Source organism: Cornus florida, unplaced genomic scaffold (assembly GCF_030987335.1).
Source record: "Cornus florida cultivar Cherokee Brave unplaced genomic scaffold, ASM3098733v1 CherokeeBrave_3.0.0_Hap2_Chr06, whole genome shotgun sequence".
NCBI classification, from domain to species: domain Eukaryota; kingdom Viridiplantae; phylum Streptophyta; class Magnoliopsida; order Cornales; family Cornaceae; genus Cornus; species Cornus florida.
In genome coordinates, this window is record NW_026775576.1 from 49,782,891 (window position 1) to 49,808,789 (window position 25,899).

The window sequence follows — 25,899 nt, forward strand, 5'->3', positions numbered from 1 at the left end:
TCGACAAACCAAAAGGCCTCCCACCAAAACGGATGCAGGATAAAATCCCTTGTTACCTGGACAAGGTCCCGTTTGCGTCAAAAATCTGAGATAGAAAAATTAGTGGCTGAGATGCTATCAACTAGGGTAGTTCGCCCAAGCAACAGCCCGTATTCGTCTCCGGTTCTGCTGGTTAAAAAGCATGATGGTTCATGGAGGATGTGCGTTGATTACAGAGTTTTAAATAAAATTACAATTAAGGATAAGTTTCCAATTCATGTGATTGATGAGCTCTTGGATGAATTGCATGGTGCCCAGATTTTTTCAGAATTAGATTTATGGTCCGGATATCACCAAATCAGGGTGCACCCCAATGACGTGGAAAAAATAGCATTCCGAACCCATCAAGGCCATTGGTCATGCCTTTCGGCCTCACCAACGCACCCTCGACATTTTAATCTCTTATGAACGAGGTATTTACAGATTATTTGAGAAAATTCATTCTTGTTTTTATTTTAATGATATCTTAATCTATAGCAAGGCGTGGGCTGACCATGAAAAACATTTGGAGATTGTTTTTTCTATTTTAAGGTCTCACCAATTATTTTTTGAGCTTGAAAAATTGCCAATTTTGGCTAAGGTGAAGTCAAGTACCTAGGCCACGTGATTTCTTATGCAGGTGTGGCCATGGACCCAGAGAAAATAGCAGCCATCAGGGACGGAGCCAATGAAGGGCGTGCCCCTCCTGATTTGGCCCGCTCTCTATAATATATGTAATAATTTTTTTATATATAAAAAAATTTGTATACAGTGCCCCTCCTTGCTTGCCCTCTATAATATTTGTAGTATTTTTTTTATATTTTTTCTATATATATGAAAAAATTTATATAGTACCCCTCTTGGCATGCCCTCAATAATATAATATATGTAATAACTTTTTATATTTTTTCTATATATATGAAAAAATTTATACAGTGCCCCCTCCAAATTTTGTGATTTCTAAAAGTATCTCTTTATTTTCTTTTTTACTCTTCAAATTTCTTAAATTTTCTTAAAAGAAAAAGATAAATTTTCCTTTCTCAATTGAAACTCTTAACTTTTTCTTTTTGAAAGTTCTCTTATTTTTATTTCCTTTTTCAATTTCTACTTCTTAAAATTCATCTTTTTAATGTGTATATTTGAATTTTTTTTTTCTTCTTTTTTTATATTTTATATTTGTAATGTTTACATATATATATATATATATATATATATATATATTGCAAGGTGTTCCTCCTAACTTGAAATCCTGCCTCTGTCACTGACAGACATGGTGAAGCCACACAAGGGTTTACGTGGCTTTTTGGGATTGACCGGCTATTACAGAAAATTCATCAAAGATTTCAGTAAAATAGTTGACCTCTCACAAAAATGGTCAAGAAAGATTCATTCTTATGGAATCTACTTACTGATGAGGCTTTTCAGAAAGTCTAGGAAGTTATGACACTTGCACCAGTCTTGGCTCTTCCTGATTTTTCAAAAACTTTTATTGTGGAGTGCGATGCATCGGGTTCCGGCGTGGGAGGTGTTTTAATGCGAGAAAGACCAGTTGCATTCTATAGTCATGCTCTTTAAGGAAAGGATCTCTTGTTGTCTACCTATGAGAAAGAGATACTAGCTCTTGTTCTTGCAGTTCAAAAAGTGGCGACTTTATATCTTGGGAAGACAATTTGTGGTACATACTGATCATCAAAGTCTAAAGCATCCATGGGACCAAAGAATTACCACTGTTGCACAACAAAGATGGCTTTATAAATAGATGGGGTTTGATTTTGTCATCAAATACAAAAGAGGAAAACAGAATATTGTAGCTGATGCACTCTCCAGTAAAGGGAAGAGAAAAATGATTGCTCTTTCTCAACAAATACCAAATTGGGTGGAAGCAATTAAGGAAGAGACTCAAAATAATCCAACTCTTCAACGGTTGGTACAATTGGTCAAGGATGGCAAAGCCTTGGGCCCTTGGAAAATTCAAAACAGTCTTTTGTTTTTCAAAGATACAATTTATCTGGCTGAAAATTCTTGTATTGTTAATGATATAATGGTTCGTGAAATCTCTCCATCGTATTTGTTCTACTTTTCATTGGAAGGGCATGAGAATACATACGAAGGAGTTTATCAAACATTGTGATGTCTGCCAACGTCACAAGGTGGAACATCTCACTCCCGCTAGCCTTCTTCAACCTTTGCCCGTGCCAAGTCGAATATGGGAAGACATTTCAATGGATTTTATTGATGGGTTACCACCGTCAAATGGAAAATCTACTCTATTTGTGGTGGTTGACAGATTATCAAAGTATGCTCATTTCATTGCCATATCTCAGCCATATACGGCCATGGGAGTTGCATAAGTGTTCGATCAAATATTTCGATTGCATGGAATGCCAAAATCCATTGTGTGTTATAGAGATCCAGCCTTTACCAGTTTGTTTTGGCAAGAGTTGTTTCGATTAAATGGTACTGATTTTAATTTCGGCTCGGCTTATCATCCACAAACAGACGGTCAAACTGAAGTGGTGAAGCGAAGAAGATGAGAAGATTCTTCCAAACCCACAAGCAGTTCTAGACAGGCGAATGCGAAAAAAGAGGCAAGAAATTTTGATTCATTGGCAAGGGCTCTCGCCGACAGATGCGACTTGGGAAGATTATGATTTTATTAAGAATCGGTTTCCTTATTTTTGCCCATGAGGACAAGGGCAATATTTAAGGGGAAGGGAATGTTGCGTTCTATAGTGTTATCAGAAGAATAAAATTCAAAATTAGAGGGTCAAGTTTGTTGGTTTGTTAAGATATGATTAGTTGATAAGAGTTTTTTATCTTATTGGAGTCACGTTTAGTTTTTGGGATTTATCCTTTTGGTTTGTTATGAGTCCTATTAATTTGGGATTTCAGTTGTGTAAGTCACTTATTTAAGTACATGAATGAATAAAGAGAAGTGTCCTGGTTTAAATCTATACTAATGTATATACACCGGAGGTCTTGGGTTCCCTCGAAGTAACCTATTTGTGTTCTTTGATTGGCTTACATTTTTCCTTGTATCAAAATAGGTAAGAGCAAAAGCAACTCGCCTGTACCATAAGTATGTTCCAAACTAGAATTAAAGTATTCAAAACATTTTTTTTTCTTTCTAAAAATTAGATTTTTGACATTTTCAAACAATTGCAGAAGAAAAATAGATTTTCTGACAATGTTTTTTTTTTTTTGTACCTCTTCTCGTTTTATTTATAATTTATCATTTCGAGTAATGATAGGCAATGCCAAAGAGAAAACATGAAATCTTCCCGAATCAATCTTGTTTAGTGCTCTCTTACATGGTATAACTGAAAGGGGAAATGAAAGGGAAAAAAAAATAGAAAACACTTTCTCTTTCCCCTCACAAATCGAAAACTAAAAACTATCCTTCCCCATTACAAAAATCCTAAATCACAATACATAACATAGTATAGATGAGGGAACTATTACTGAAGTCCTAAATTGTAATACATAATAAAGTATAGATTAATGAAGATTTGAACATTAATAATTAAATGTGTGTATATATTTTGAGTCCATGAGTTATTATCTAATATTGTATTTGTTTTGTTAAAATTAATAGTTGAGGAAGTTTTGACTTGGTGCTAAAATGATTTGATATATTGAAACTGTATAATTTTATGAATTTTTACTTTGCGAATTTAGAAATATGGAATATGGGAAGTAATTTCGGATTTGTTATTACTTTCTTTTACTCTCTCTCCCTTCAATTTTGGAGAGTTTTTAGTTTCCTTTTTTTTTTTCTTTCCTTTTTTTCTCTTTCAATTATACGATGTACGATAACACTTTTTCTTTTTCAACTGTGATATGACCTAATCAAATTAGATTCGGGGAGTTTTCACATTTTCTCTTTAAATCAACTTTTCAAAAAACCCTTGTATTCCAAATCCAAAAACAACTATTACCTTCTACCACAACTACCACCGCCTTCCACCACCACCACCACCACCAACACCAACACCAACTCTTTTGTCTATGCTTTTAGAAAGTTTTTTTAGCGGTCCAAAATGAGCTGAAAGAGACTAAGGAAAGAATGTATAATTACCTATAAATATATTATTCTCAATTTTAACCTTTTCAAAAACTTGAAATGGATAACAACCTTTTACTATAATTTTATATAATGAGGGTATATTAATAAAAAAAATACAAGGTATCACTCTTCATCCATACTTTCTATTATCTATTCTATTGAAGCAAACAAAAAGTGAAAAACATCTTTAATTCTTTTGGTTGCCTCATACATTCCCCCTCTCCAACTAAATGGAACTTAATAGGGTTTTTATTTATTTATTTATAGAAATAGCCAACCAAACCAATTTTTATACAATTTTCTATTTTTTAACTCTCAAAAGCCAAAAATTATTTTTGCTAACAATGACTTCTTGGACTATATTAGTAATAAACTTAAAGAGATGAGAAAAGCTTGTCTGAGCCTGAGATTAAAAAAATAATAATAATAAAATAAAATAAAATAAAAAATTAGACCCAACCAATGTATTCCATGAGTAGAGTGCACCATACATCTAGTTCAAATAAGTTTTTTTCCAAAGAGACAAGTTGCATCAGCAACTGCAACTCTTTCTCTTACACTTAAAATACAATCATGTTGGTTGAAAATATAAACAACTTTGTGTATGTAATGTGTTTTTAAGCGTGTGTGTGTGTGTATATATATATATATATATATATAGATATATATATATTATAGATTAATTATACAAGCAAGCAATCGGAAAGAGGAAACGTGTTAGTGATTTCTTCTTGGATGCTTCATCAATGTCCCCTAATCAAGCAAATAACAAATTAGTACGGACATCCCCTCTGTATCTATCTATTAATAATAGTATTTGGCATACAGTCAGGACAAGAGGTTCTAATATTTTTATTGTCTTTTCTTCTAGCAATTTACTCTCGTCACTGTGTGTCATGCCCAGTTCACCTTGTGAAGGCATAGGATTCTTTTAGTACAAACTTTTCAGAGCTTATGTAACACCGTCATATAGCCTAACTTTGAAGATCTAATACCTACTATTTCGAAGATCCTGCCACTACCTTTATTACTTGCGGTGGAATTCAAAAATAATTTAGTTTAATTTTTCTTTAATTCTATTCCTTCCGATTCTAAAACAATTGGCCAACAACATTAATGTGGTCTGATAGTCCAGTAGGGCATGCGTTGCTTGTGGTCAAAGCCCAAGCTCGAATCCACACTCCATCTCCATCATGATATAACCCAAGTGACTTGAGAATAAAAGTCAATAATGCCTTTATATTATAATAAAATATATAGAGTGGGGATTTGAACTTAGGCCTTTGGCCACAAGCAGCACATGCCTTACCACTGGACTATCACACCACATCTTCATTTTATAAAATTTGATAACATATATGTTGGAAACAAAATACTAAGGGTGTCATTAGCACACACGTCAAATCTGAGGGGAGATCAAAATAATAAATTCTAAACGGTTTACTCATGTATAATTTATCCAAACCTTACCGAAAATCTATGTAATTTACCCTAAAAATTTATACCTATGAGAATTCAATACTCGAGATTGTGATTCGCAAAGAATAATATTTTATAAAATTTTAATTGCACTTAACCCCCTTCTAATATTATTTTGTGGCATATAACACTCCTAACTATAGTTTTGGCAAATAACTCTTTGAACTTGAAAAAATAAATAAATAAAAACAAAAACAAAAACAAACAAATAGCATCTTATTTCATTATGTTTGGTTAACCTAACTTTATTGTCCATTTTAAAGAGAAATGTGTTATTGTATGAAAAATAAATATCAAAATGGTCAATAAAGATGTTTTAACTCTTTATTTAAGGGACAACTAATGAGGTAAGGTGCAAAAAAGATAGTAAAGGACTTCTGTTTTATTTTTTATTTTTTCAATGATGGTGATGCAGTGACAGGTCTTTAGAGCATTCTACAATTTATTATTAAGTACATATAATTTTCTCATTACACATGCACTGAACAATTACTAACAAAATAAGTGTGACTTTGCACCGAATTATTTCCTTTGATGTTCTAAGTCCAACTTTTTTTGTTGGGCTTGGGTTCCCACTTGTTGGATTGTTCTGGCCGAATGCCTTTCATGTAATTTTTTTATAATTTATACAGTTGCTTAATCTTTTGAAATAAATAAATAAATAATTCTAATAAAATTTTCAAAAGTACTTTCTCCATTGTACGATAAATGAAAACCTAAAAAACTGTGATTCCACAAGACAGTTTTTCGTTAGACTATTTTCCTTGGACTTTAAAGAAGTAAAGTTCAATTAAGCCTTTTATAGCAGCCCACGACTTGTGAGCTGAAGCTGAGGATAGAAAAAAATACTAATAAAAAAATAATCGTAAGAAGATGATATAGTGCGACCACATCAACCTTTTATAAACACATGTAACCGATGAAACTCATTCAATTTTTATAATCGCCTATGTTGTTGTTTTTCGTTTGCAGATCAATCATATACAATGCGGAATATGCAATCTTAGCATGGGCTAATTTTATTATCCGTTGGATTGAGTCCTACCCCTGTCACTGTACGAGCGTGATGACTTGAAATTAGAAGTTATAGATTTACTTGCATTCCAAGTGGACTCTCTTTTTGCTTTTTATACACATAAATAAGCTGCATTAATTATATTGGACAAAACAATAATTCTTCCCCAACTATTTATAAAAATAACCCAACAAAATAAGAACACATTGACTGCCATGATGATGACATGGAATGATCAGAAAAAGATGGTGATTGGAAGATTTCGATGAAGAGAAGAAGAAAAGGAAGGAAGAGAGAGATTCATAGTCAGTAATGGGTTCCTCTAAAGACAATCTCAAAGGGTTTCTATTGGCTCTCCTTTCAAGTGGGTTCATTGGAGCAAGCTTCATCATCAAGAAGAAAGGCCTCAGAAGAGCAGCTGCTGCTTCTGGTGTTAGGGCTGGTGAATTTCATCTCATTTTCTTTTGATTTCCGTCTCAATTCTGATTTTTTCTATCTGGGTGTCTGATTTTCTCAATTGGGTAAGTCTTTGATTTGCTTGATTTTTGTAGCCGGTGGTGGGTATACGTATCTTCTGGAGCCTCTCTGGTGGTTGGGTATGATCACACGTAAGTTTGTCAATTTTCCCATTTCAATTTTGTTTATTTATAATACAAAAAAATAAAATAAAAACACACAATTCTTTTGATTTTTGTGAGTGTTTTTTTTGTTTTCTCGTTTAAAATAGGTTTGGCCAATTGTTATGATCATATCTTTCTTGAAACTATTTGACTGTATTTTGGGTATCATATTTGTTATTGATATGATTAATCATGAATTGTGATTGACTCTCATGATATTGAAATTTGGGTTTTTGTCAATTGAAAATTTAATTTTTCATTACCTTTTCTTATGATGATTTAGAGTTCCTTCTGTTAGTCCATTCTGTATTTTATTGATTGGAGTTCTTAATTGGTTAATGTACCAGTAGAGAAACCAAAAACTTTGATTTACAGTGAGTTTTTATCTTTCCACTGACAGTATGCAGAATCTCTCTTGTCATATGATTTCTGATATAGTGATTGTTGGAGAAATTGCAAACTTTGTGGCGTATGCATTTGCTCCGGCAGTTCTTGTTACCCCTCTTGGCGCATTAAGTATTATTGTTAGGTAATTTATCTTGGCATTATGTTTCATTTTTTTTACAAGTAATGATAGTTTTCTTCCAGTCATATAATGTAGTTGATTTGTTTATCCTGTTTTGAATGGTATGGTGTAGTGCTGTGTTGGCTCACTTTATCTTGAAGGAGAAGTTACACCAGCTAGGGGTTTTGGGCTGTGTGATGTGCATTGCTGGTTCTGTCATAATTGTTATCCATGCGCCACAGGAGCAGCCTCTCTCTTCTGCTCAGGAAATATGGAATATGGCAACTAAGCCAGGTTAAAGTCAGCGTCACTCTTTTCCTTTGATTTATTTTTTTTTATCTATATTAGAATGTGGCATCTATGAATGAATGACTATTTTTACCTTTCAAACTTCAGCTTTTTTGCTTTATGTGGGATCAGTAATTGTGTTGGTTTTCATACTGGTGTTCTATTTTGCACCTCAATGCGGGCAATCAAACGTTCTAGTTTTCACTGGCATTTGTTCGCTGATGGGCTCTCTCTCGGTAAATTTTTTATTTTTTTTCTGACTCACATTGCTTTTATAAGTTTTCTGACACAGCATTCCACTGTTGATACCTGTTTTATTTGTTCCAAGCCATAGTGTTAAAGTTTTGTATAAATCTTGCGAAATTGCAAGGCAAGCTCTGAAGTCTCAGAAACTTTGAAGTGAAGGCATGTATAACTGGAATTCACTCTCTTTAACCATATGTAGACCAAACAAACTAATTCAATTTCTGCGGCAACTGGGTTCTCTGTTAAATGGTAGTTCAAAAGTTTTCTTGCGACTTGTAGTTGGGTTTGGTGGGGGAAGTTGATCGAATCAATTGATTGGATGAAGTTTAAACCTTCAATAACTTAAATTCACTATTTAAATTTTTTTTTTTATTTTTTATTTTTACATTGTTGGAATTACAAAGCTGGTGAAAACTATGCAGTGACCCAATTTTGTTTTGAAGTTATAGGATAAAGACTTGATCAAGTAAGAATGGATCATGTGAAATGGTTGGTTGAAATGGGTAATTAGGAATCAATCTCTTCTATTAGCAAGGATAAGCAGTCTCTTTTAGCTCATTAATCCGTTACTACCATGAATTGTTAACTTCTGAGTTTCTAAAGACCTCTATGCTTTTTTTTCCCTGTAATTAGCTTCTTTCTTTAGTTACCTTCTTTTTTTTTTATCGTTTTTTTTGGGTAACGTAGTTACATTCATAAATAACTGGATTTTCATATTATGTGTCACAGTACATCACCTTTTATATTTCAAAATTCTGTTCAATTTGCAGGTGATGAGTGTTAAAGCCCTTGGAACTTCACTTAAATTGACGTTTGAGGGAAAGAACCAGTTAATCTATCCAGAGACCTGGTTTTTCATGTTTGTTGTGGCTACATGCGTCATAACACAGATGAATTATCTCAACAGGGTTAGTAATTAATTTCTAATTCTAATGTCTTGGGGCAAATCAGCCTGTCAATTTTAAATTTTTGAAGTGAAATTACAAATTCTTGCTTCCACATGCAATATATGCAGGATAAATCAAACCACCTTGCTCTCCACACCTTCTACCTACGCCCTTCCTCCAAAATATATTTTTTTATTGTTTTCTTTTTTCTTTCCCCTCTTTCTTGTTTTGTTAAAATGATTTTAAAACATAAGCAAGCCCATGTAACATGATTTTAGTGGGCTTCACATGGCGAAATTTCAGCTGCGTACATGCTCCTTAATTGATGGGCAACAATCTATGATCCAAGAGTAATTGCATTGTGTTCCTAATGCATTTGGTTTATCATCATTGTGCCGAAATGATAGGGTTATTATATGTACCCATCAATTAATCATGGGTTGCTTAGGAGAATTTAGGTTCAATGTGTGTTGCTATTAGTAGAAACATATAAAAAAGAAGAGAAATGAGAGAATTGCGTAAAGGCTTGAATGATATGAATTACTCATTCACAGCTCTAGTATTTATAGATAAAATGAGCACATTCTCATATTACAAGAAAGGAAACTAAATTAAATCAAAATCAAATCATAACTTATTCTAAAGCATATTCTATGGTATATTCTATAGCATAGTCAAATCTTTGCTATTATGGTAATTCATACCATAAATCGTGGTATCATATATGCTATTATATGCATAGTCAAATCTTTGCTATTATGGTAAGTCATACCATAAATTGTGGTATCATATATGCTAACACTCCCCCTCAAGTTGGTGCGTGGATATCTGAAACGCCCAACTTAGACAATGCATTCTCAAACACAATCTTGCTGACGCCCTTTGTAAGAATGTCTGCAAGCTGCTGAGAGCTTGTGACAAATGGAGTGCAAATTTGACCAGGGATAATCTTCTCTCGAATGAAGTGACGGTCCACCTCTATATGCTTAGTCCTGTCACGCTGAACGGGATTTGCTGCTATGCTAATGGCAGACTTGTTGTCGCAGTAGAGTGAGAATGGAAGTGATACTGGAAGGCATAAGTCTGTCATCAAGGTTTTCAGCCAAAGCAACTCACCTACCCCAAGTGCCATAGCCCTATACTCTGCCTCTGCACTAGATCGAGAGACAATATTCTGCTTCTTACTGCGCCAAGTAACCAAGTTACCACCAATAGTGGTACAATAACCTGAAGTAGACCTCCTATCTGAAATTGATCTTGCATAATCAGCATTTTTCCAAGCCTCAACACGTAAGTGATAATGATTGGCAAACAAAATACCATGGCCTGGACACCCTTTTAAGTAGCGAAGGATTCGAATAGCTGCATCAAGGTGTGGGGCACAAGGAGAGTGCATGAAATGACTCACGACACTCACGGCATAAGCAATGTCAGGTCGAGTCATGGATAAATAGATGAGCTTCCCCACAAGTTGTTGATACTAACCAATATCTAACAACAACTCCCCCTCAGAATCAACCAACTGATGATTCTGCTTAATCAGAGTATCAGCAGGACGAGCGCCAAGCTGACCAAAAGCAAAAAGCAAGTCAAGAACATACTTGCGTTGAGAGATGAAAATGCCAGTCTTGGAGCGAGCCACCTCAATGCCCAAGAAGTACCGTAGGGGACCAAGATCCTTAATCTCAAACTGACAGCCAAGATAGCTCTTAACCTCATTAATTCCGGTAGTATCATCGCCGGTAAGAATAATATCATTGACATACACAATGAGAGCAACTGTCTTGCCGCCTGAATGACGTAAAAACAAGGTATGATCAGCTGCACTTTGATGGAAACCAAACTTGAGCATAGCAGTGCCAAAGCGATTAGACCAAGCTCGAGGAGACTGCTTGAGGCCATACAGAGAACGACGAAGACGACATACCATACCAGAATGAGCAGGAGAACTAAAGCCCGGGGGAGGAACCATGTACACCTCCTCATGCAAATCACCATTAAGAAAGGCATTCTTGACATCTAACTGAAATAGAGGCCAAGATCGAATTGCAGCAACGGAAAATAATACACGGATGGTATTCATCTTGGCAACAGGGGCAAAAGTCTCCTGATAATCTATGCCATAAGTCTGAGCATAACCCTTGGCAACCAATCGGGCCTTGTAACGAGCAACTGACCCATCTGGATTATGCTTAACTGTAAACACCCAACGACAACCCACAGCTTTCGTCCAATAGGAAGCGGAACCATTTCCCAAGTCTGATTTTTCTCAAGTGCTTGTAGTTCTTTTGTCATAGCATCACACCATTGAGGTTGTGCTAGTGCATCTGCAACATTAGAAGGAACAGGAACCAAGGCAATAGAAACAAGAAAACTCCGATAGGAGGGTGAGAGAGCATAATCAGAAACAAAATTAGAAATAGGGTAAGTACCAGAACATTTACCTTTTCGAAGAGCAATGGGGCGATTATCAAGCGAAACAATAACTTGAGAAGGCAGAGCTAGTGCCGAAGGAACAGGGCAGTCGATCATGGGAGTAGAAGCTTTTACCTGTTGTCTCCGACTATAAACCTGTGAAAAAGGAACAATTCCCCCTGTTGGAGGGATATCATGAGGAGGAATCATAGAAGAAGAAACAGGTAATGGCAGAGGAGTTGAAGACGGAAGAAGGTGATCATCCATTATATTCAATGGGAACCATTCACTCTGAGAACCAACTGAACCACTATAGTATGGTGTATGCTCAAAGAAAGAAACATCCATGGATATAAACCGTCGACGATTGAGAGTGAGAATAGCCCAAAAACACACACTTCAAAGCCTTGGGGTCAAGCTTTGTATGAGTTTGCCCCAACTGCTGAACAAAGCACACACACCCAAAGACTCGCGGAGGAATCAAAAAAAGAAATGAATTGGGATGTAAGATTGAGAGTGAGGCTGCAAAGTTAAGAATCCTAGGAGTCCTATTAATGATGTAAACAGCGGTAAGAACTGCATCTCCCCAAAATGACTGGGGAACACTCATGCCAATGCAGATTGCTCTGGCTAAGTCAAGGATGTGGCAATTCTTTCTCTCAGAACAACCATTCTGTTGAGGAGTTTTAACATTAGCCATCTGATGCTCAATCCCAAATTCTGTACATAACCGTTGTACCTCCCCATAAGTGTACTCTGTACCCTGGTCAGATCGGAATTTTTTAATGGTACGACCATATTGAGTCTAAACCATTGTCATAAAATTTTTAAAAATGGTGTATACCTCATTTTTGGTTTTCATAAGATAAACCCAAGTAACACGACTATGATCATCAATGAACAACACGAAATATCGAAATCCAAGACTAGAAGTAACTGGCACACATCTGAATGAACAAGATCAAAAGGTGTTAAAGCAGATTTATTACTACTAGCAGGATAATTGGAACGAACATGTTTAGCCATATGACATGTTTCACAGGATTAATCTGACACTGCCACGTTACAAAATAAGGAAGGAAATAAATGTTTCAAATAACCAAAAGAAAATGTCCTAAACGCATGTGCCAACGCATAAACTGGGCTTTATTAGATGAAACAATATTAGAAAATGAAGCTGAATGTGCTTGAGGTGACAAAGGAGCATCCAACAGGTATAAACAGTCCACTTCACGCCCACTGTCAATCGTCCGTTTCGACACCAGATCCTAAAAAATACAATTAGAGGGAAAGAACGTTACACTACAATTTAATTGTTTGGTAACGCTACTAACAGAAATAAGATTTGTAGTCAACTTTGGAACATGAAGTGTATTTGACAAAGTTAATGAAGGAGTAACTGATATGTGACCCTTCCCAGCAATGGAAGATGGAGAGCCATCCATAAGGCTGACCTTGCGTTGGCCAGAGCAGATACTATAAGATTGGAAGAGTGAGGACATACTAGTCATATTGTCTGAAGCACCAGAATCAATGATCCACGGTGTTGAAGATGTAGATACGCTATGTGTAGATGCAATAGTACCTGAGTGGGCATAAGTGGAGGTTAGCTAAGATGATGCCTCCATTTGGTTGAAGAATTGCTTGAACTTGTCCAAATTAGCTTAAGTCAAGGTAACTGTGGCAGAAAATGTAGAGGCAGGGTTGTCAGGAGTTAACAACGAGACTGGTTGTGTAACAGAATGTGCAGAGGATCGAGGTTGTTGTTTCTGTTGCGGTGGACGTCCATGTAGAACATAACAACGAGATTTGATGTGACCAATTTTTCCGCAATAATCACACCGTCCGCGTTGTCGTCCCAGACGAGGACCGGTGGTAGTGCTCTGAACTGACTGGGATGGTGAAGTTCCTGAAAGGTTGGGAACTCGAACTGCCATAGCAGAACGATCAACAGAAGCAACACCCAATGGATGAGTCCGGTGGCTCTCATCTGACAACACATAGGAGTATGCATCCTCAAGAGTAAGGAATAATGATAAGCCCAATAAATGAACACGAGCATACTCAAACTCATCGTTCAACCCGGCAAGAAACTGAAACGTTCGATTCTTCTCCACAATTCCTGCATATAAAATTGAATCATCTGGATCATTCCAGGAGTGGAAGGAATCATAATATGACATCTCCTCCTAAATAGCACGAAGCTTGGCGATGTAACCTGAAACTGTCAAGTCACCCTGAGAAATCCTGGTGATATCTCGCCCCAGCTGGAAAATTAGTGCATTATTCTACCTCTGAGAATAAGTGCGTTGAACTGAATCCCAAATCTGCTTAGCAGTCTTCATAAACATATAACCAACAGTTATGTTTGGTTGCATCGAATTTACTAGCCAAGACATAACCATAGCGTTATCTGCAAACCACTATGGATATGCCTTCTCTGACTCAGCTGGCTCTTTCTCAGAACCAGTAATATAGCCAATCTTGCCTTTGCCACCAATGAACATCTTGGCAGACTGTGCCCAAATCAAATAATTGGAACCATCCAACTTCACTGTGGTGATTTGAAGTCCTGGATTTTCTGATGAGTTGGTGGGAAAAATGGCACCACCACCCACAGAACGTGAGCCAAGAGAATTAACAATCGAGGACCCTGAATCTGCATATTCTGTCGCACGACCAAAAAAAAAAAAAAAAAAAAAAAAAAAAAACCTCCAAAAATACCACAAATTCTGTTAATAAATCAAAGGGTCTCCTCAGACCATAAACAATGTCTCCTCAGACCACGAAAAATCTAAATACATACCTTTTTTTAAGGAGCGCTGCCCGGTTACATATAGCCAGACAGCCTCCTTCTTAATATTCGGAACCTCTTTGTAGACTAATTTTTTTTTACCCAAGCCTATCTAGGTGTTGGAAACCAACTATTCCAATTTACCCAACCCTAGAAGAGTGAAAAAGAAATTGTAAAACTTAAAAATTACCTGTTTTCGATCACAAAACAGCAACACAGAAAAACATGTGTAGGCAGCGTCACACGATGTCACAAACAGCCTAAGGTAGCTGTTGCACAAGTAGCAAGGCTGCTGAAAGGTGTGGAAAGGTGTTGGCTCTGATATCAAGTAGAAATATATAAAAAAGAAGAGAAATGAGAGAATTGCGTAAAGACTTGAATGATATGAATTACTCATTCATAACTCTAGTATTTATAGATAAAATGAGCACATGCTCATATTACAAGAAAGGAAACTAAATCAAATCAAAATCAAATCACAACTTATTCTAAAGCATATTCTATGGCATATTCTATAGCATAGTCCAATCTTTGCTATTATGGTAAGCCATACCATAAATCGTGGTATCATATATGCTATTATATGCATAGTCAAATATTTGCTATTATGGTAAGTCATACCATAAATCGTGGTATCATATATGCTATTATATGTATAGTCAAATCTTTGCCATTATGGTAAGTCATATCATAAATCGTGGTATCATATATGCTAACACTATTAATGTTCCCTTTATAGGTGAAGTTGTTTAGAAATTTCCTTTATATTTTAATTACCATTGAAGGTTTTGTTCATTCGAAAACTAATCTTATCTGGTGGATGAGAACACTTTTCTTTTTTCCTTTTAATGTTCTGCTAATCAAGAAGTAACCTTGTCTAGTGTTAGAACCCTAAGTCCATATTCCATTATGGCATCATATTTAAGTTATGTCCAAGTTTCTTCAAGTTTCAAATTCAGTTTTCCTCTTTCATATCTTGTTAAATATCTTCAATCTGTTCTCAAATTATAGAATTTAGTTTTGACACTATTCTTGAACCTGTCTGAAACTAACACACTAGCCTAGAGTTGTATGAAATTTAGTCCAAATACTGGAAATTTTGTGTTTGAAGGGATGATATTGGCTGAATATTAAGTTGTAGGAAATTTAAAATTTTCTTGAAAGCTAACAAAGGTTAGGTTTGTACCCGAGATCTATCCTTTCCGGCACCCTATTTGGCAATTACCTTTCTTTAAAAACAAACAAAAATGTTAAATCTTTATCCAATTTTAGCCTTTACCTCCATGAGAATAATATCCTCAAATTTCACTGTACAGTAACTTGTGCTTACTGTTATTTCCTGAGCTCATCTGGTAGGGAACACTTTTAAGGGATGATGCAGGAAATTCCACCAAGTTTCCAAATGGTTTACTATTTTGAGCTGCCTCCTAAATGAGGGGCCAATTACATTTTATAACTACCTAAGTGTCGCCAATCAAACAGCTACAACCCTTCTAAACTTCTTTCTTTGCTATTTAATACACTTGCAAGAATTCTCAGAATATCTATGAAGTCTCTATAAGACTATAACCATCCTAGAGTACCAGAAAGTAAAAGGCTGGGATTTTTTTTTGGAAGAAATACACCTGAAATGGAGCAGTAACGAATTCAGCATTATGACAATTATGTGATTCTAAGTGCGTGGAAAATTTTCCTATTCAATTAGTTCAAAGAAAGGAGGATTAGAACTACTTCATGATCATTTAGATTGTTGCTAGGTGACAATCTCAGCTAGGGATAGCCTAAGTAGAACAAAAATGAATGTGATGCAATCAAGATCAATGCACTAGTTTGGGTGCAATGGATGATCCATTGGGCTCTTACTTAAAAAAAGAAGAAGAAGAAGAAGAAGAATTCAATAAGTTAGGATCTAACAATTATTCTATGCTTGCTTGAGGGTGAGGATGAAGTTACTGCTAACTTATAAAATGAAATACATTGAAAGGTTCATATATTTTGCTGAGATAAAGAAGGTAGTTAAATTTTTCTGGACAAATAAAACCCAAATCTAAGTGTTTTATGTCTTCTCCTTCTTTCTCCTTAGAGCTTGATTTTGAGCTCATAGGTCGCAGAATTCGATCCATTTTGTTGGAAATTACAAAAATCTGCTGACATTTGGCCTTGATCCAAGTGATCATCAGGTCCACCAATACTTATAGCATCGTATATCCTTACACCAGGTTACAGCAATGTGGTATCAGAGCAACATGATCCACATCTGATGTGTATTAAGATTAACTACTAAATTACCAATGCCACATGCGATGTTAATTTTAAGGATCACGGTGAGAGTTTTGAACACCTTGAATATACTATTGATAATTTCTGGAAGTTGTTTTTGCTCTTAAGTATTCCTAAGCTCAACCTCTTCTTTCTTAGTAAAAAAATAAAATAAAAGAACTCTTCTTTCCCATTCATATGAAAAAGACCTGCTATGCTAATCTCATTAGGCCACCCGAACGAATTGCACCTTTGGCAGGAGGGTTAGAACTTCTGCTGTCTGATCAAGCGAGAGTTTATCCATTGAATATGTCCATACCATCCAAGTCTGCCTTCTTTATTTTTTTATTTTGTTTTTCATGAATGGGATGGTGATTTTATTTCAAAAGACATATCAATGAAGTACAAAGAGAACAGAGGGCATACCCTCTAGAAGAAAAATATATATATATCAGTGGGATGCTTTCTCTAATTTTATTATTAATAAGCGTCAAACTTAGTCTCTCCCTCATAAGTTGGTTATTAATCTTATTTCTCCTATTTACCCTTATCATCCATTGTAGCATGTTTCATTTCCATTACATGAATGCATTGTTCCTGTTTCTATTTCAACGTCCATCACTCTGCTCCAGATAAGATAGTTGGCCCAATAACACTATCCTACAAAACTTTTCTTTTAAGTTGGATATTCTTTAATCACATAGGATACCACTAGCATGACTCCATTAGACCATTTTGCCTATCCTATTCCAATTCTACTAATTACGTTACCTTCTATCTTCCTGTCATTTGTATTATTGAACCTAAATATTGAAAATAATTATTTTGAATAATCCCTTTAGTCTTGTATTTTATCGTTGTGTGTGTGTGTGTGTGTGTGTATTTTGAGGCATTATTAAATTTACATTTCATATGTTCTGTTTTAGTCTTACTAATTTTAAAGCCTTTTGTTTCTAATGTATTTCTCCATATTTCTAGTTTTATTCCCAAGTCTTCTTTAGAAGTATCCAATAACACTATGTCATCAACAAACAGCATGCACCATAGAATATCTTCTTGTATATCTTTAGTTATTTCATCTATAACTATTGTAAATAAGTGTGGGCTCAGTACTGTTCTTGGGTGTATTCCTACTTTCATAGAAAATTCATTAGTCTCTTCACGTATTGTACTAAGTTACTAACTATATGGGCTCAGTACTGATCTTGGGTGTATTCCTACTTTCATATAAAAATCATTTGCCTCTTCACGTATCATACTAACTATAGATTTTTTCAGTTGTTATTATAAATTTTATAGGAACTCGTTTTCTCTGTAAAGTGTACCAAATTACATCCCTTTATACTCAATCATATTCCTTCTCTAAGTCTATAAACATCATATGTAGATTTTTTTACTTGATTTTACAATATTCAGTTAATGGTCTAATTAAGTAAATGGCCTCTATAATGGATCTTCCTGGCATGTATATCTGTGACCAAACACTATTGTATTATCATTTTCTATTATGTCATTGTAATGCTCATTAACTGATATGTCAAGGTAATATGCTGAAGTAATTAACCACTTCAGCTTGTTATTTCATTGTAATGCTCACAAATTAACCACTTCAGCATATTCCCTAGGCCACAAGTACAGTTTTTGAAGATATTCTCTTGATTTTTTATGGGTGAGATCGGAAATTTTCACTAAGCGAGTGTCCTGTAGTCAAACACTAAGCTTGATTAATTCTTTGTCAGGTACCCAGTCCTTGTATTCTAGCTTAAGCCCAGAAGTAAGTTCTAAATCACTTCGAGATTCTTTTAGGCAATTATTTATCTTAACAGACTACCCAATTCGAATTGATATCTCAACCTCAATTAGAGCATCTTTTATCCACAAATCACTAGGGTATTGTGTATCAGTTCTATTTTGAGAAATGAAACTATAGTAGATTTTACAACTTTATAAACATTCATATATATGTAAAAAAAAAAAAAAAAAGTCTAATATTGTTCGTGATTGTTATAAATGTATATGAATAAGAAAAATGAGGAATGCCGCGGACAGTCACTCTCTCGCCATATACTGATGACATGTATTCTTAAATCTTGACAAAATAAGTAGGATGTAATTGAGGAATTAACGGAAAACAAAAGGAAAAAAAGAGGGAAAAAAGGAAAATACTTTAAAAAAAAATTAAGCAAGCAGGCTATGGGACCGGAGAGAAACAATTGTGCTTGTCACAACTCTTCTTAGTTTCCACCAAAAATAACAAAATCAAATTCTGGTAAATAAACAAGTAACAAAATCAATATATATGGTAGAATTGTGTTCAACATAAATCCTCCCCCCCACCCCCCGCCGCAAAAAAAAAAAAAAAGTGTTCAACATAAATCCTCCCCCCCGCCGCAAAAAAAAAAAAAAAAAAAAAAAAAAAAAAAAGGAAAAACACGCACACAACACACGTAACAGAAGGAAATTCTGGTAAAAGAATGAGCAACAAAATAAATTAAAAAGTTTTTTTTGAATTTTCAGAATCATTTTAAATGACTGAACACTTCAAAACTCTTTTCTTTTCTCCTCCCACCCCTAATGAAATAGATCAACCTCATGCATGAAACGATTTTCTTCTTGAACCAAACTTATAACGAGTCCTTCAATTTCTTACCAAAAAATAAGTTAATCATACCCAAAGAACAATTCTCAAATGAAGAATTTACATTAGAGAGGCATTTGTCTTTGCATTTATTGAAGCACTTTACAGAATAAGAATGAGAAAGTTCCCCCCCTCCCCCATAACTCCATAAAACATCTGGTCAATTACAAAATTGAGGCCCTTAATTCACTGTTATAAGTTCCTCAATCCATACAAGGGCCATTCTAGGATTTCCAGTGAGTCTTATCTCCCATCATAACCATGCTGGCAAGTCCATTATGCTAAGCTGGCATGGCCTTCCCTTTTGAATTGGAAAAATGGAGTGCTACTCTTAATGGTCAGATACGGCTTAATAATCGCCGAAAGTGGGTTGTGAGAGACACGTAGTCTTCCCTTAAGGGTATTGGAGATGTAACTGACATGATAGAAACTGACAATGAGGTTATCAGTGGTGCAGTGAAAAGAACATGGGAAGATCAATAGAGGCTGAATATATAATTTTTATTTTTCTTTTTTTCATTTGTCTTTCTTGGTGAAAGAAGGAAAAGAGAGAATTAAACATGTTCTGCCCACTTTAGTTAATTCCCTAAGAATATTTTCAAGCAGTGCTATGTGTCAATAAAATGTGGCGAAGGTTGGCGACTAATGGACTGGAGTTATAGTTGCTACTTGCTAGCATTGCTCAAGAAAGAAACTTCGGAGATACAATTGAAGTATTGAACTTGATGCAGCACTCAAAACTAAGTGTGAGTATGTCAATTTGAAGGAATGATATATCAAGTCTAATATGTACACAATGAAATCAACCTTGCAAATCCTTAATTTTGAAAACCCACCTCAGATTATGCACCACAAACAAGTATAGATTAGCCGTGTTGATGGCATCTTCGAGTTCATGAAATTAGTTGTTTAATCTACTAAATTTGTTGATGTTCTGCTGATGCTCCCATGTCACTTCCGTTTCAGAACCACCGCCCTGTACAGTTATAAATTAAGAGAGTGATGTGAGACCCAAAAATTGGAAAATCTGGTGAACACATTGATTGAGAATGAGTAGGCGATGAGAGAGAAAAACTACCAAAATTAGGGTTTTTAATGTACTTACCTGCTGCATTTGCTTGATCGAAGAAGGCGATGAGAGATAGATGCCATGAGACTTCTGAAAGTATTGCCGAATGATGTAGAGGTGTTCTATTGGGCCGCATCACCGTACATGGCTATGTCTCATTGAACCCACTATTTATGTGTGGTATTGCCCCATTGGGCCTGTCGATACACATTTCAGCGTCCCATTGGATTACGCCGTTCGCATCTGCACCTTCTTCATCATGTTTATTCCTTTCTATAAATAAGGTTGACCCCATCAAATTTCAAGTGAGATTATGGAACTTCTAGTACATATTCAACACAATTTCCGCGCATTTTGTGGAAGGGTGTTAAAGCATTTTTATTCACAGCAAGATAGCTCCATACTTTTCTCTGAACTGAAATAGGCACTGAAAGGGTAGATTCCAAAATTTGGATTCCTTGGTAGTACCACCCTTTCTCTCTTTTTCTCTCTCTCTCTAAAGCACCTCAGTTTTCACGTAGCCTAATTGATACTCGCATTGTAATTTGTAAAGTTTTCAATACTCGCAAGAAACCACAAAACTGAAAAATAAATTAATAAAACAACTGTAGCAGCAGCAAACTTAAAGGACATTGATCAAGAAAACACTTGTAATCTACTAAAAATACATTGCTCTTCAAATACTTGTGTGATGTTGTGGCCTGAAATTTTTTCCAGCCCAAGCCACTTTGCGACTTGGTTATGACCTGAAAATGGAAACATTTTGACCCGTTTTCTCTTGCGGGCTGTGGACCCTGTTTATTAGTCTCTTGTAGCCTAGTCTATAAGGGCATTTAAGGTTTGGGGTATGAAACTTGTAATCTCTTGTTTTTCGCATAGTAAAGTCTTTCACCGGATTTTCACCGTGGACGTAGCCCAGATTTTGGGTGAACCATGTAAATCTGTGTTCTTGGTGTGTGGCGTGTTTATTTTTCTGTCGGTGATTCGTGATTTGTTCTTGGTTCACTGCGTTTGTCGTATCAACTTGTAATGTCCTAGGATACAAAATGATGCAGTCAAAGACAGGTTAGACCTTCAAGGTCCCGCCGCGCACGCGCGGGGGGGGGGGGGGGGGGGGGGGAAAGGTTGTGGCACAAAATTGGGCTCCCACCTTTTCTTTGTTGGAAAGGAGGTATGGATAAGATAACCTCTATTTTCAGGATTTCAAATGCATGGAGGGCCTGAAAGCTGCACACTTGCCCAACTACACTAGTGCCAGACCCTTGACAACTCCCAAGGTGGAGGAAGAATAACCAAGTGAAAGTGATAGTTAAGAGGCACTCTGGCAGCTCAGCAGAAAATCACATAGCTGATGCCTTGAATATGTTGAGCCCGACACACGTATTGGTCGACACTTGGCACTTCTGTCTCAAAGTAAAAATAAAAAATCCGGACTTTATAGTCCTTTTGTTTATATTCTCTCAAAAGGTCATAGCTCATTGCTTCAATTTCTTTCAACATTCATCTTTGATATAGAATGCAAAAAATAATGGCTTTGCCATATGACTTATTTCATAGTTTTTGAGATCTGCTAGATTATGGTGTAACCACACCCTAATTTATGCATATTTGTTAGTATCACGTTTTCTTGATAGGCACTTTTTTGAATAATTCTAAGTAAAGGAGTCAACTACCTCAACCTAGTAACTAAATGATATGTCTGATGTACGGGATCCCAGATTCTGACAAGGGTGGAAACTGAATACATTCTCAGTATGACTTCCCTGGCAATTCTCCAAAATGACACATTCTGCTTTCTTATAACTGCATATTTCACAACACTGAAAAATTTTCAATGTGTTTTCCCTTCTCTTTGAACTCACCATTACCTTCTTCTGTGATAGATTAAGAATTTTGTTTACATACACATTAATATGTGGAGAAAATATCAATAAGTAAACATTGCATTCTGTGGTTGTATTGTTCTAAGTGAAAAATAAAAGCTATGCTAAAACAAACTAGGTTCGCGTTTTGCTGATTTTGATTATGTGAAAATGAAAGAGAGCTAGATGCATAGGAAAGGTAAAACGGTCATAAGTATTTGTCTGGATATAAAGTAGGATTCACTTATTATTGGAAATCTCTGATCATTTCAAGCAGTTTATGGATCTTGGTAATGCCACTTACTCTTCACCTTTGCATGTACTTGAGACAATCTTTTAACCGTGTGGTTGGTAGATCTTTTGCTGAAAAAGTGTATGATGAGAATATTCTATTCAGTTCCACCACCAGCACTTAAATTATTGCATCTCTAATTGTTTTCTGCCTTTTTAAATATCCAATTCGTAAATCTATTGTTATTTCTTTGCGAAAGGGTGTTCTAGTTTCCATTGTCCAAAAGTTTCTTAAATTTAAATTGATGCTTAAATAAATCTATTTATCTGACCAGTACTTTTTGCTCTTAACAACACGACCTTGAATTTTCAGGCCCTTGACACTTTCAACACTGCAATTGTTTCCCCTATATATTACGTCATGTTCACAACACTTACAATCCTTGCGAGTGTCATAATGTTCAAGGTAATGTCAGTTCTCCGATCTTACATTGGATGTATTACTTCTTCAAACCATTTGTCAAACGTAGCTTTATTGTAAGGTTGGATTCATTGAGAGGTAATGTAAAATTATATTTTCCACCCCTCTGGGAATGACCTCGCAAACTCATTCTTAATGAGGCAAGAATACTGGAGGTGACTGCTACGCATTGATTGTGCAATGGCATGACTGCAACTAATCACATGATATATCCCATAGTTAATTGTTTCAACTAGATCCTCTCTGTCACATTATATATATGCAAGATCAACCTTCTGATGTCGTTTTTAACCCAACCAAACAACCTTCTGATGTCGTTTTTAACCCAACCAGTATGTTACATATTCTTCAGAAGTAGTTGAAGTATCCGTGTCAGACACACAATGCTTAGACATGGGTATGAGATATGTGTATGATACTTTTAGCTGGACATGCACTAACATATTCAATTTTATTGCTTCAAAAACTAGTGAAATGCCTATATTGACACTGTTACATAGAGACATTATTTTATTCTAAAAAAATAGAATAAATATATTTAAAAAATATGAATATTTAGCAGTATCCATGTGTCCTTTTGTTTTGGGATTTAACACGTCCAACGTTTGGCCTAACCAGAAATTATCCCATCGTAAGCTCATTGTTTCTAATTTACTAATATGGGAAATATATAATTACAGGATTGGGATGGCCAAAGTGGGGGAAGCATTGTATCAGAAATATGTGGCTTTATTATTGTGCTCTCTGGAACCATATTGTTACATGTGACCAAAGATTTTGAAAGTTCATCTTTCAAAGGTGCGTGATTAATTTGTTCATTCTCTTTCCTCCCTATCGCCAAATTCACTCATTTCAATCATAAACCACTTAAATATTCAATAGTTTTCGATGTTCATGCCTAAATTTTTAGAATAAATGCAGGTAATTACGCATCCTTGTCCCCTTCATTATCAGCCCGACTGTGCAGTGGAAATGGGGAACAACTGAAGTATGAAGAGGAAGATGAGCCATGTACCGAAGAAAGTGGTTTGAGAAAACAAGAACGCTTCCAGCGACTGGCTGCCTAGCAGAAGGCAACCACTTTTGATACTGAGCAAGGTGAAATTCAAGTTCAAAGAACTGTGACAAATGGAATGCAAGTCAATCCAATCATATATAGCCAAAATTTTCAAGAACTTGTTCGGTTGGTTATTTAGTCTCTGTAAAATCATCAGTGTGGATATGAGATAGCGATTGATGCTTACATTTTTCGGGGAGTGAACTTGTATAGTTTATCCTAGGTTCACAAAGTTTAGAATGTAAAGTGCGGTTTTGCTTATTGTGTTACAGCAGGAATACTGGTTTTAGGGTAGTAAAATCAGATTGCACAGAACTAGAAGACATGGAAACCTAGATCTGAATGAGGACGGCCGGGATCTACTTTGTCTGAAGTATCTACGCTGAAAATCGACGTACCTGAGAATTTGAGCTAGATTAAGAGTAGTGATTTTTGTTCATTTTTTCTATTGGCTGTATTTCCTTACAACATAGTACAAGAAATCAGTGTGTGAATAACATTTGTTTTCCAATTATTGTTGTCTCTTTCATTGCTAATAAATTCTTTTTCTCTTTTTCTGTTGAGATGAATAATTAATATCAGATTTTCATTTATGAGAAACTCTCTTAACACTCACCATCTGGTTGTATCTTACAGGAGAAACTTTTCTTTCAGCCAAAAAAGTTAAAGAACCCCTACACCCTTAACGACATGACATGCTTTGAACCCTCAATGAAGTGAATTGCAGTTGACTGCACAACACTGAACCATCAACCAACAGTAAATTCGCTTATTTGAAGTAATCATGTATTGTGAGAGTGTTTTTAAGAACAATTATGTCATTTCCTTTTCTAGAAAAGAGGCAAGTGGAGTTGACAAAAAAGAATGTGAAAATTTTTCCCTGATTAAAAATCAATGTGATCTTTTAGTTGTTTTTAGATCTTCTTCTTGTATTGATACTGTCAATAAGATTGTGCTGAAATTTTGTTTATTTAGATTATTAGATTATAAACTAGGGACACGGGTAAAAATAGGGCACCGTCACGAACACGGCAAAAATGTCAAAAAAAGAAATAAATTATACAAAAAAAAAAAAATAACTTTTTAAAATATCTGAATAACCATACACATTGTAGTAGATGTCTCCACTTCTTCCTCAGTTCTTTTATTTTTCCTCTCTTCTTGACGCTTTCTCTCTCATTGATTAGGCGTACATTTTGTAATGAGAAGTGGGAACAAAACTTCAAACAAAAAAACAATGGCAAATTACATATACAGCGAGGTTTTCATCTAGTGCACCTAAACAGAAGTATGCGTCAATTAACAACAAAGTCTTGATTAGTTGACCTTTGGAGATGAAGGTAAATTTACTTATATGACCTTCAATTGTTTAAAAGAAAAATCTAGAAGGGAGTGGGTGAGTATAACTTACTGTTGTACCCCTCCTCTCATATTCTCCTCATTTTTAATAGTTTATTTGTCATTTTAGGTTTCAATAAATCATATTTACCCTATATCATGTTTTTTTGTTTATTTGTCACATTTCGATTGATCATTTTAAGGCTTACATCTAAAAAAAACCAATATTATCTCTATATTTTGTTCTTTTGGAATGATGTAATTTCAATTCAATTAATAGACAATTTGGTCTTCTCATAATAGCAATGTTATTTTTGTCTAAAAATATGGTCACCATACACTAATTGATGCATCACTCAAGAATGGTGGTCATGTGTTAGGTCAATAAAACCACAAGGGTGGTTGCCTAGTATATGGCGTATACTTCTATTTAGGTGCACGAGATGAAAACCTAGTGAGTACTATCTGTAATTTGTCCAAAAAACAAACAGAAGATATGAATATCCTTGCGTTGTTCGGCTTTTAAGCTTAATTTTTATATATACACCCCATTAGATTTTAAAATTCGAGTTGAGCTCCATGGTTTTAGAAGAAATATTCACAAATTGATCCCGTGGATGTCATTGTCGTT

At 35.3% G+C, this 25,899-nt stretch overlaps 1 protein-coding gene across 3 annotated transcripts; it reads left to right on the plus strand.

The window, feature by feature from the left end:
• The first annotated feature begins 6,711 nt into the window (after positions 1-6,711).
• LOC132311478 (probable magnesium transporter NIPA6) lies at positions 6,712-24,493 on the plus strand. 3 transcript variants are annotated; one of them, XM_059809382.1, is made up of 9 exons: positions 6,714-7,020; positions 7,130-7,186; positions 7,637-7,727; positions 7,837-7,997; positions 8,100-8,227; positions 9,008-9,145; positions 22,766-22,858; positions 23,554-23,671; positions 23,795-24,493. In XM_059809382.1, exons 1-9 carry the CDS (start codon positions 6,891-6,893, stop codon positions 23,938-23,940), a joined length of 1,062 nt encoding a protein of 353 aa, XP_059665365.1. In that variant the 5' UTR covers positions 6,714-6,890; the 3' UTR covers positions 23,941-24,493. The 3 variants fall into 3 exon arrangements, with proteins under 3 accessions (XP_059665366.1, XP_059665365.1, XP_059665367.1); XM_059809383.1 differs by lacking the exon at positions 22,766-22,858 and having other exon boundaries at positions 6,712-7,020; XM_059809384.1 differs by lacking the exon at positions 6,714-7,020 and having other exon boundaries at positions 7,599-7,727.
• The last annotated feature ends 1,406 nt before the right edge of the window (positions 24,494-25,899 follow it).

What these genes read in the sequence shown, in the direction of transcription:
- LOC132311478 (XM_059809382.1), top strand. Translation starts at nt 6,891, where the DNA reads ATGGGTTCCTCTAAAGACAATCTCAAAGGGTTTCTATTGGCTCTCCTT. An exon ending in GCATTAAGTATTATTGTTAG is followed by an intron (nt 7,728 to 7,836) that starts GTAATTTATCTT and finishes GGTATGGTGTAG; the next exon opens with TGCTGTGTTGGCTCACTTTA. An exon ending in AGATGAATTATCTCAACAGG is followed by an intron (nt 9,146 to 22,765) that starts GTTAGTAATTAA and finishes TTGAATTTTCAG; the next exon opens with GCCCTTGACACTTTCAACAC.